At 37.6% G+C, this 11,712-nt stretch overlaps 1 protein-coding gene and 2 long non-coding RNA genes across 4 annotated transcripts; 2 read left to right on the forward strand and 1 right to left on the reverse strand.

Moving 5' to 3' along the window:
• Window positions 1-247: 247 nt before the first annotated feature.
• LOC144987047 (uncharacterized) lies at window positions 248-925 on the forward strand. The gene is made up of 2 exons (XR_013650912.1): window positions 248-608; window positions 694-925. It is a non-coding gene; the product is annotated as an uncharacterized LOC144987047 (long non-coding RNA).
• A 37-nt stretch (window positions 926-962) lies between these two features.
• LOC144987139 (uncharacterized) lies at window positions 963-3,552 on the reverse strand. Of its 2 annotated transcripts, XR_013651014.1 has the most exons (5): window positions 3,463-3,552; window positions 2,874-3,378; window positions 1,951-2,091; window positions 1,606-1,717; window positions 963-1,303 (listed from the first exon to the last, which is right to left on the reverse strand). It is a non-coding gene; the product is annotated as an uncharacterized LOC144987139 (long non-coding RNA). The 2 variants fall into 2 exon arrangements; XR_013651013.1 differs by lacking the exons at window positions 2,874-3,378; window positions 3,463-3,552 and having other exon boundaries at window positions 1,951-2,822.
• Window positions 3,553-8,045: 4,493 nt separating this feature from the next.
• On the forward strand, window positions 8,046-8,928 carry LOC144987006 (uncharacterized). Its single transcript, XM_078935858.1, has 3 exons — window positions 8,046-8,368; window positions 8,455-8,642; window positions 8,722-8,928. Exons 1-3 carry the CDS (start codon window positions 8,209-8,211, stop codon window positions 8,743-8,745), a joined length of 372 nt encoding a protein of 123 aa, XP_078791984.1. The 5' UTR covers window positions 8,046-8,208; the 3' UTR covers window positions 8,746-8,928.
• The last annotated feature ends 2,784 nt before the right edge of the window (window positions 8,929-11,712 follow it).

Consider the following 11,712-nt stretch of genomic DNA (forward strand, 5'->3'; position numbering starts at 1 on the left):
ACTTGTGTTGTGATTATTATTGAGTTCATGATGATGAATGAATGAATGTTCGCTCATAATTTTCTAAGTCCTAACATGTGGCCAGTGCTTTATTTTTTACCGAATTTACCGGGAATAACTTAGGGTTTGGTTATTACGTGTCAAAAACCTTTAGCTTCGTTCGGATGAACTTATATTTAACGCTGCAATGTGCATCTTGGCTGCAGGTAAATATGTGGGAATAGAATCCGCCTTTTTATCTGGACGTGACTATTCACTGTCCCAAATTTCCTACTAAAGATTTATAATGGAATACTCCATTTGCTGAATCACTGTTTTTGTAATCACCTAGGATTGAGCGGCTCTGGAGAGATCTGTGGGTTGCTGTGACCAGCACATACTACAATGTTCTCCACCACCTTGAAGAAGAGGGATTCCTCAGCATTGCCAGTGTTCAACACCTCTTCTGCTGCCACTATGTATTTTTACCACGTATACAGGATGACCTGGACACTTTCTGCAGTGGTTGGGATAATCATCCTTTAAGAACAGAGAGTAACATTACTCCTAACCAGCTGTGGGTACTGGGTCGTGCACGTCATCCCATTCCCGAACCAGAGAACATGGAGGTATATACAAATATATAGATAACTTTGTGATGTTGGTTTGTTTGCTCTTTACCATTTATTTATTTCTGTGGCTTGCATACCTCAGGGCATGGAGATTCCACATATTGAGTGGGAGGAGAGCGGACTTCCTCATCAGGAACATTCAGACGTCGTTGTACCAAACATCAACTGCCCACTGACAGATGAACAAATGGCAGCTTTAAGAAGTGCAGTTGACCCAAGAGCTGAATCAGACTCCTTTGGCTCTGATGTTTACATTGCAGCTGTTAAGTTTTGTGAACATTTTTTTCCACAATAAAGGAAAAAAAATCTGTTAAGAGGCCAGTGGGATCAGTTTCATCAGTGGTTTATTTGAGAGCAAAATCTCAATGTTTTATTTTTTTAACAAAAACAGTAAAACACGTGACATTCAAGGCCACAACAAACTTCCTGGTCTAACAAAACCTTTTTTTATGAACATAAAACAAACCCAAGAATTCACAGGAGCCCAAATCCTGTATGACAAGTCTGAATACAGGCAAGGAGATCACATCTGAAAGATCTGTAGACTCTGTAATGACCTGGAATTTTTAAGGTCTCGTAGCAGGTGGAGGCTGTGGGATAGCTGCTTCTGACGATCTCCACAGACAGGCTCTTCGGTAAAATCTCCCATCCAGTCCAAAATTTGGCTAAATTCATCAATTCAACTGCCGTTCCTGTAAGCATCAATGAAGCAAAATCCAGAATAAAGATTATGTTTCAATTTATTTGTCAAAAATAATTTAACTTCACAATTCTTAAACTGTGTGTCAGTGTAGCTTTAAGGCTAATTTGGAAAAATATGTATTTAACAGATGTAATTACACTTACTGGACTAATAAGAGTAACATAATCATGTTAATGTTTTCATTCATGAATGTTAAGGTTTTCTTTCTGGAATTGATATTTTTTTATAAATTCAATTCAATAGCAGCCAAAAAAAACTTTTGTAGCACTCCCATATATGAAAGAAACTTACCATTTTTAATGAACTCCTGAAGATACCCCTTAATGCGGCTTTTGGTTTCAGCAGACCAATCATCATCTTCATCTTCCTCCTCCTTTGGCCAACTGATGCGTTGAAGAAATATCTGTAATAGGATAAAAGTATTAAACACGTTGCAACAATTTTAACTTCAATATATAGTATCCCCCCCCACAATTCGCAGGGGTTAAGGACCAGAGACACCTGTTAATACGCCAAATTTGAGAATGCCAATACCACATTTATTTTGTAAAAAGCGTGAAAATTCTCAACAAGGTGCATTTTTTAAGAAAATTGTAGAAGTACAAATCCTAACCGAGGTCACTGGCAAATATGTACCTCAGGACAAATGTCGCCTGTTCTTTCACTTGGAAAAATCAAGGCTGCAGTTTCAGGTCGCTTGGTAAGCACTGTCCACACTGGAGTCTCTTTAAGCCCTCGTCTCAGCTGTTTAATTTGCCTTGTGACACGTCCAATTACCTACAAACAAACAGAAACGTTTAAAAAATGATACACACATTTAAAACCCAGACTTTCTTTCTGTTCTGTCAAATGTCAATATGAAATGAGAACCAGTTTTATTACTGCAGCTAATCATCATTCTATTTACTGGCGGTAAAAAAAAATGAAGAACGATACTTTCCAATAGTGGAAAATGTATATTACTGTAGTTAAACAAACTAATAAAAAAGTAAAAATGTGTAATTTTACATGCAATAAAAGCACAATCATAGGTTCCACTCACATGAAGTTAATCAGGCCCTATCTCATAATGTAGCAAAAGCTGAATAAACAAAAATAACTAATTTTTCATGTTGATGGTTGTGAAGTTCTTGGAAATATTTTGATTTTTTGACTTATCCAATCCTATTGATGTAGGTATGACAGAACTTTTTTGAGAGACTGCCAAAATATGTTTAAAAAAAGACTTGCTGTTTGTGAATTAAATAACATTTTAGGAAAAATTGAAAATGTTTCTATATTTCTTTGTTTTATAGTGCAAATTATAGTTGGTGATGGCACAGTTGTTAAGTAGAGAACTTAGAATTGTCATTTCATTTCATAAAACCTGGTCTGGAGTCTAATGATGCTAAAAAAACAAGCTCTCATAAAGGATGTCATACATTTTCTATCATGGTTTTGCAATTTTTTTTATAGAAGGTCTGGTAGTTTATTTAGAAGGAAGAGCAAAAATACTATACTCAGGCATCCATGATATTTAAATAAAAAGATTCTGCCAAAAACAAAACATTTTCACTCACAGCATGAATCAACAGCTTCTCAAAAAGCCATTTTTTATTGCTCTCCGTCAAGCAAGGAAGGTCCCACGCATAGGCCAATTCCTGAACCCTTGCTCTTTCAGCTTCAGAAAGTGCAGTGTCCCCTTCAAGCTTAAAATAAAATAAAAAGTTAAGATCTAGCGCAAAATGTAATGTTAAAAAATAAGTGTAGTGCAGAAATTGAAAGACACTTCTCAGAACCTAAGAACAAAAATTTAGAAAAAAAAAATTACAAGCTCGATTTTCTCTTTGATGTCCAGGTCTGCGCAGTCCTCCAGTGTAACGGTTGCCGTTTCAGGGCTCCCACCAAGCAGGACATGGACAACAGCGGGGCTGAGCCCAGACAAGCAGGGTCCTTCATGTATGAAGGAGTGGCCAATCATTCTCCCTGCCACCAGGAACATGTCACTCTCCACGAGAAAGTGAGAGGCTGAGGGAACTAAATGGCCAGGTGGTCCTTCAAAAAGGCACGTAACATTGGAATTTGCTGTTCAAGACATTAAAATGAAAAATTAAGTTATAGGGTAGTCTTTCATATGATTTGGAAGGAGGCATAATGTTATGTGCTTACCAAAATTGATGCAAAATCCAGATTTCAGTTTCTCCATACATGTGGAGATAAAGTAACGAGTGACTCCCTGTCCAACAGCAGTATCCCCTTTAATACAAAGGTGAGGCAAATTTGATTACTGTATGAGTACTATCAGAAACAAAATAATCTAAAGCAATCTTAAGGATAAAAAAAGATACCCAACTTTTTTATTAGGAATTAAGATGTAATATGTATACAATTACAAATAATTATAATATTTCCAAAACCTCTTAAGGTGTATCAATATGCAAAAGTGATGAAATGGCACTGGAATAGAAACTCAATATTTCCCACCTCGACACTTGTATACCAACCAACCACCAGTAACTGCTGCCAGTTTTGGAAACAAAACATTGAGGGCTTCACACAGCTGTAAACAAACATTATATTCATTGTTGACTTAATTAAGGATAAAAAGTAAAAAGTGCTCTTATATAATTGTAATAACTTTGTTTTTTTATTTCTTAGATGTCAAACTGATGGAGTTACCAAATAGATATTGAAAATAGACACACAAACATGACAATTTGCATCTTATTACCTCATCATGTGTTGTGCTTTCATATAGTTGAGCAGTCCTGCGACCCAACCCTGCCTGCAGGTGGACTATCTGCTCTTCTTCAGATGGACTTCTCTCACATTGTTTAGGCAACAAGTGAAAGACCACTTCCAATGGTTTAATTTTCTTTGCAGGGATATAACTGGCTGCAGGAAAGCGCCGCTTTCCTCTTCCACGGGCAAAGATACCTGGAAAGGACCTTTAAAAAACAAAAGAACAAAGATGTGTGACTAAAAAAACACTATTATATCAATTTTATTTGAAGATTGACATATGAAACAGATGAACAACATAAAGCTTGCTATGACGTAATAACCTGACACGGTGAGTCAAAATTCTAGACACATCTCATTATGAAAGTGTAGAAATGTCAACACCCATGATTTCTTTATGTTATATAAACACTGAGAACAAGAACTTTTGAGTTGTAAATAGGTGGTATTGTAGTTAGCACAACCACCTCATGTGAAAAAAACAAAAACTTTTTTTCTTAACCTTTTACCTTGGGCGATAAATATCGACCCATAAATGTTTTGTACTGGTCTAGCAATTATCTTATTTAGCCATATTTTATAACAGTATTTGCTCAGTTGTGTATAACCTTAAATTGGACTAATGGGTGGTAAACATTTGTTTAACAAAATAATTTCCCATTGCTATTAAGAGCATGTGAGCCACATTCAGCTGAGGAGCTGCAGGAGTGAAACCAACTAAATTGACATCTGTAAGTGTCTTTTTGCGTGCTCAAGGCTTGGCGGAGTAGGTCATTTCGCTAATGGAAGAACAGAAGGTAGGTAAAAAAAAGTAATTGTTTTAAACCAGATCTTGTAAATGAAAGGGCAGCAGGCTATGCTAGCATTTTGCAATAGCAAAAGGGCAAAAAGGGCTTGTCTAGAAATGTTCAGCACCCCCCATTGCCGTGCCTGTTTTTATCACTACAGAAAAACTACCAACACAAAAAGGTAGAAATGAATGAAAACACAGTCCTGTTCAAGTTTACCGTGTCATTTCCATCTGAACAGATGGTCTTTCTGCTCCAGTGTTGTTAGTTTGGCTGCCTTGCCTCTGCTCCCTATACAATGCAAACATATTCATTAATCAGATAAGGCTTGACCTTGAATTTAATAATAAAAAAGGCAGATATGAAAACCTCTGGTTTAATACTCAACCCTTCAGTGAGAGTAGTAACACCAGAGTTAGTGCTCTGGTGTCTCCCCGATGATGTTACCAGGTGCAGTAAGCGTTGGATTGACTGCACAATTTCACTGTTATCACTCTAACACAAAACACAAAAACACAAATTTAGCCCACGGATGGAAACATAAAATATTAGCGTTATTTATTTTTTAGTTCATAAACGCAGTGCTTCTCAATTATTTTTTGCGCACGCCCCACTATTTGAGAAGCACTGCAGATTAACGCAAAATATAAGGTAATGGTAGTCGCTATCTGGCTATATACGTGGTCTTTCACGTTAGCAGAAAAGTTAACACAAGGCGGGAAACTTAAAAAACATAAAAAATATTTTTGTCATTTATTATTTTAATTTAAAAAAATAGATGAGCGGTTCATGTAACATTGCTTTGTTTTTTATTTTAAGTTGAAAAACGAATGAACAAGTGATACACGTATTGTTTCTTTTACATACGCATTACCAGAGTTAGCGGTCTGATTCTGTCTGACCCACGACCAGGTGCAGCAGCAGTCACTAAGCGCGGGATTAATAACTGCACAATTTTTTTTCACCGTGATTCGCGGCGGGAAAAATGGCGAGAACACAAATTTGAAAAAAATAAGATATCAACAGAAGATGCACGTTTTTTTGCTATATAAGCCGACGTCAATAAGACGATAATAGAGAGATATAAAGGATTAATGACTCACCGATGAACCGCCTGCCGAGTTTGCTGCCATCTTTTGGACTTCTGTAAAACGTACCGAACGCTGACGTCATGTCGTTCTCATGACTTGATTGGCTGGATATCGATGTGTTCTTAGATCGACTAGTTGTGCTGGTGGCACAAAAGAAGCAGCGTCTTCCCCTTCGAAATTTTTTACATTGAATTTTTGGGAGATGAAAATCTTAGGGTTAAAAAATATTTAAAATGAAAATTCAAGGGTTATAAAAATTCAGAATAAAAATTCAAGGGTTGTAAAAATTCAGAATGAAAATTCAAAGGTTATAAAAATTCAGAATGAAAATTCAAAGGTAAAAAAAATTCAGATAGAAAATTCAAGGGTTAAAAATATTCAGAATCTGATGGCACAGAAAAACTTCCATAGATTTTATACCTTTATTAAAATTAAGGTTATAGAATGTCACTGTATGATGGACTTTTTAAAAAGTGTTATAAAGTACATCTCTCCCCCCCTGCCCTTGTCCTCCGCCTGGCCACTTCATTTGGAAGCGACTCACAGACACCCCTGGTTCTTCACACATTTCCAGCAGGAGCGCGTGCAGCCAGGGGCGCCAATTCGCTACATGGCTGCGCTGTCGCTGTTTTTATTTTTTCATCAAGCCCGGAGCCGCGACCCGCGACCGTCCCCCCCCCCTTGATTCAGCCAGGTTTTGCGCAAGCACAAACGCGGGGCGCGCTCCGTGCTCATCTCTCAGCCGGCACCCTTCACCCCGCGCCCCCTCCCTTCTCACACACATTTGAGTCTACTTCTCAAAGACAGGAGAGAGAGAGGGGGAGCGCAGCTGCGGGACGCCGCCAGCTTTCAGGCTGTTTCAAACTCTGTGACATAAATAAACCAATAGTGGTGCATACATTATTTTACAAGGGCTGAGCCGCAGGCGCCGCCCCCCTTCATTTTTGCGCCCCAGGCAATCGCCCGTATGGCCCGTGCCTAAAACCGCTACTGATGATACCAAATGACTCTGGTTTGCTTTTAAATCTCTAGCTCATTTTGGCCAAATTTCTTATCCACAAAATTAAACATTCTAGTCAAAAATCACGCTTCATCGTATTCTTTTCTTAAATAAATCTGTACATTAATAGTTTTCTAGTTCTGAGAAGCAAAAAGTGATCAGAACCGTCTGTATGTGAAAGATTCAATGTTTGGTTGTAAAGTAAACAAGTCAACAATAAACCCCCTGGCTTATTATATGATGTGATATTTGCAATTGTTCTCTGATTGTATCACCTCAATGTGAATCTCTGTAAAATAGCAATAACTTTTATTAAGAAAAAGGAACAGGTGTCAGTATGAGGAGATGGCTGATTTTAAGATTTTTATTTTGTTGTCTCTCAGTTGACTTTCAGTCTTTGATCATATTTGGTCAGAGGCGTGGCTTATTAGATGAAGATCAGACCACATTTAAAAGCAGCGGCTCCGTCTGCTTGTTTCAGTCATGGTTTAGTCAGTTTGTAGGAGAATTCTGGTTTGTTTCTGCATCTTCTCTGGAAAATTGTTTAATGTTTCTTTGAATGTATTTAAACGGACAGAAAATGATGAAAATGTGGAAGATTTGACACACAGTTTCTTTGTACGTGGCAATTTTTATCCTTTAATTGTGTAAACCAAAAAAAAAATCTGTTAAATTTGAACCAAAACTTCTGCTGTGAATATTTCAAACCATGTTTTAGTTTAATTTCCTCAAATGTTCCTCAGAAACTGAGTATTCAGTCAGTGATCAAAGACTTTAAAGTAGAAACTGTTTTGGTAGAAATGAGGTGAAAGACTGAAAACATTTGACTAAATGAATAATCATCAGGAATCATTGATTGAAATGTGTCTTTAGATAGAATTAGAAAAGACTATTGCTTTAATCCTCTTTACTCATTTCTGGATTGGATTCTAGTTTGGATTGGACTTTTATTTTGAAAGGATTTGTCTTTGGTCCAATCAAAGTCACTTGTCCTTTGGTCTGATATCTATGTGGACAGAAATACTTTGGATCTTTTAGAAGCAGAAATCAAAGATTGAGAAGACATTTTCACTTGGAGGTAAAGACTCAGATTTAGAAAAGTTTCTTCCTGTTTTCTTTGTTTCCAGGTGAACCAATCATTGCTGCTCCTGGTGATGATGTCATCCTGCCGTGCCGCCTGGACTCTCAGGAGGATCTGCGTGGTTTCACCATAGAGTGGACCAAACTGGAGATAAAACCAGATCCATATAGTTTTGTGTGTTATTACCAGTTCAGGCGGATAGTAACTGAAGTCATGATAGAGTCGTTTATCCCGAGAGTGTTTCTGGACCAAGACGGACTAAAACGAGGAGACGTGACGTTAAAGATCAGGAACGTGTCGCTCCAGGATGAGGGGAAGTACAGCTGCTTCATTCCTGGGAAGAACTTCAGGGAGACGGTTCAGCTGGTTGTTGGTGAGTTTGCTCTGCAGGTTCTCCCTCACATGAAGAACATTTGTCCTGAACAGCAGGCAGGAAATGATGTCATCTCTTTGTTTCAGAGCCAAACGGAGTCAGAGCTCCAACCATGGAAACATCCCAGGTTGACATCATCTCCACTCCAGATCCAGGAGGAGACCGGATCTGGATCAGTCGCTCCAGACCGGCTCTCTGGATCCTTCTTGGACTTTTTCCCTCAGTGATCCTCTCTGCTGTATGTGTTTGTGTCTGTCAGAGGAAACAACCAGAAGTGAGTCCTGAATTCTCTGATCTCTCATCTTTCTGCAGGAATCTTCAGTTTCTAACATCCTTTTGTTTTCTTCATGTAGGGTCAGAAACCTCCTCTGGTCTGAAGACATCCCATCTCTCCAAAGCTGCTTTGCTCGTCTTCAAGGATTGAAGAGACTTTCAGAATAAAGTTCTACCTGGAGAACTTAGAGTGACCGACCTCGGCCCGTTCAGGAAAACAATGAGTCACATTAGCATCTGCCCCCACGGTTAGCAGTAAAGGGGCAACGGTTGACGATGAACTAGGATCCATCAGTAGCCACGGTTCTGCACACGTGGACCGGAGAACCCCCCCCCCCCCCCCCCCCCCCCCACCCAGTGGCGTTCATCATCTAGTAATCATCTGTTTGTGTTTTTCAGAATAAAATGCAGCAAAATGCACTTTTGTTTATCTGGACGTCTTGATATTTTTCTAAGAATATCTTGAGTTCAGAAATGTCTTTAGTGTTTTTAGAAATCGTCCTCAGTGAGAAAATGATTGCAGTGATTTCTGTGTGTGTTTGTAAATACTTGATGTGTTTTTGTATGAACTATGTGTTTGAAACATAAAATAAATCCTCTGTCAGCTTTAATCTGGTAGTTTTGTCCTGTTTTTTCCTTTTTCCTGACCTAAAACTGATCTGAAGCGTGACTCTGAAAGGGTGACTTTGATCACCGTGACGGTGATCTTAACTGTGTCTTTCAGAGGAGACAACAAAAAGTGAGTCCTGAATTCTCTCAGGATCTCATCTTTCTGCAGGAATGATCAGTTTCTTTCAGCTTCAATTCTTTAGTTTCTCTCTTTTCTACACATCAAAGCAAACGTCCTTTCATGGTTTATCATATTTCTGTTTTTGTTCGTGTTCAAGGAGGAAAATTGTTCATCAAAATTATTCATTTTTATGATTTATTTACCTATTTTTCACTATAGTTATCGTTGTCTGCGTATTTCAAATGTTTGTACATAAATATAAAAAAGAGAAATCTGTGTTTGAGCGTCCTGCTCACGTCTGCCACCTGCTGTCCAGGAGGGGAACCATCCAAACAGGTTTGCTCAAAGGTTCTCTGGAACTTCAACTCCATTGAAATTCTTCTGCCATAAACAGAAGACATAAACACAAAGATCATCAACCACAATCAAACTTTATTGATCTCACCAAACAGGAGTTTGTAACCTTCAGTGGCTGCAGCTTCAACCAGAAAAAAACTGGGATTTGTAGTTTTAAGAAGAAAAAACATTTTTGGATGATTTTTTTAATGTTTCAGTTCTGAACCATGACAGCAACAATCCCATTGAAGCCTCACTGAGTCATTTACTGTCATTTACTGTTATTCTATTTATGATGTTTAGTTTTTAGTTGAACACTTGGAAATAAACAAACAAATAAATAAAGAACATTTCAACAGAGAAACTATAAGAAAAAGGAACTAAAAATATATTCATTCACTAATTTCTCACTAATATTTAGTTTATTATTGCTGGAATAAGTTAATTAAATGATAAAATCCCAACATTAATAATAATTCAATATAGTGTAAAGACATGTTTATCATTTTTAATGGTAAATAAATGCAGTGAAATGAGCTTCCAACCTCTTTGTTACCAGTTATGGATGAAAAACTGGATATTTGACCCTGAAATAAATCATAAAGTCAAACTTTCATTTTTTAGAAACTCAGTTTAGAACTAAAGTTACATAAAAATGACAGATTTCTCCTGGTTTGAAGAGTTCTCATTTACCTGTTTATAGTAGGGGGGGGGGGGGGGGGGTGAACTCCAGCCCAAATGCAGCCTGTTCAATTCTTGAATCTGCTCCACCAAACTGGAATCAATGAGATTGCTAATCCTCATCCATGTTGGATTTTCCTGTAATTCTGGTGTCTCCCCATAGATGGCGCACTACACACACAAATCCCTTTGTTTAGGGGCAGAAAGTTCTTCTGCATTCATGTGCTGCTGGAAGATGGGTTGTTTTTCTGACCTTCCTGTGTGTTTTCAGAGTGGGACAGTCATTTTTCCCATCATTCCAGCAGCACTTGAACGCAGCATTTCTCTCAGTTGCTGTTTTTCTCTGATGGACATCAACCCATCCATGTGATTGGCTCTAAAATGACAACCAAAGTCCCAGTTTGGACAGAAAAACTCCACAGATGTTTGTTTCCATCTATTTCTTTTCAATGGGGATATTATGGGATGGATTGATTGGTGACAGAAAGAACATGATGGCATGAAAACAATAGGAGAGAACAGAGAATGAAAGTCTAGGATTTCCATCAGCAACGTTTAGGACATGAAGGCTCAATTCTCCATGTTCTCCTGAACCCTCCTTTTATCCCTGGGATCAATCTGACCCCAATTCAATGTATGTCATTCAAAAATAGTAGTTAACTTTTTAATTTTTACTTCATGATTTTTCCTAATTTGATGGGGATGACTGCTTAAGCATAAAATTATCATGATTTCTTTTTCAATGTGCTAAACATTTTTTGCTACATCTGTGTTCCTTTGGGGTCAATTTGACCCCCAGCTGTTTTAGCTGTGTAAAACGTGTCGGTCTGTGTGTGTGACCTAACATCCCCACCCTTGCAGGTGCAGAGTTGATACCTTTAAGTTGTTACATAACAGGGGGATGGGCAAAACAACTATTCCCACGAGAACTTTGATACTTCTCGTCTTTACTCTACTTCTCAATGTAGAAATTTATGTGTAAATGTAAATATGCATATCTACTTTTTTAAGTATTTAAATAATGACATTTTTATATGATACTTTGTTAGATTTGTTTTTTGTACTGTAACTGTGAGTACTTTGTCATTGTCCAAGTGGACAGTGACAATAAAGACACATTTTATCTTATTTGATCTTTTCTTATCATATTGTTACTTATTGTATCATTACTTAACGTATCGTTACTTAACGTATTGTTACTTATCGTATCGTTACTTATCATATCTTATATCGTTTCTAATTGTATCGTTACTTAACGTATTGTTACTTATCGTATCGTATCTTATATCGTTTCTTATTGTATCGTTACTTAACGTATTGTTAC

The sequence above is a fragment of the Oryzias latipes genome, chromosome 18, assembly GCF_053564925.1.
Source record: "Oryzias latipes strain Hd-rR chromosome 18, Olatipes_Hd-rR_3.1".
In the NCBI taxonomy this organism is placed as follows: Eukaryota; Metazoa; Chordata; class Actinopteri; order Beloniformes; family Adrianichthyidae; genus Oryzias; species Oryzias latipes.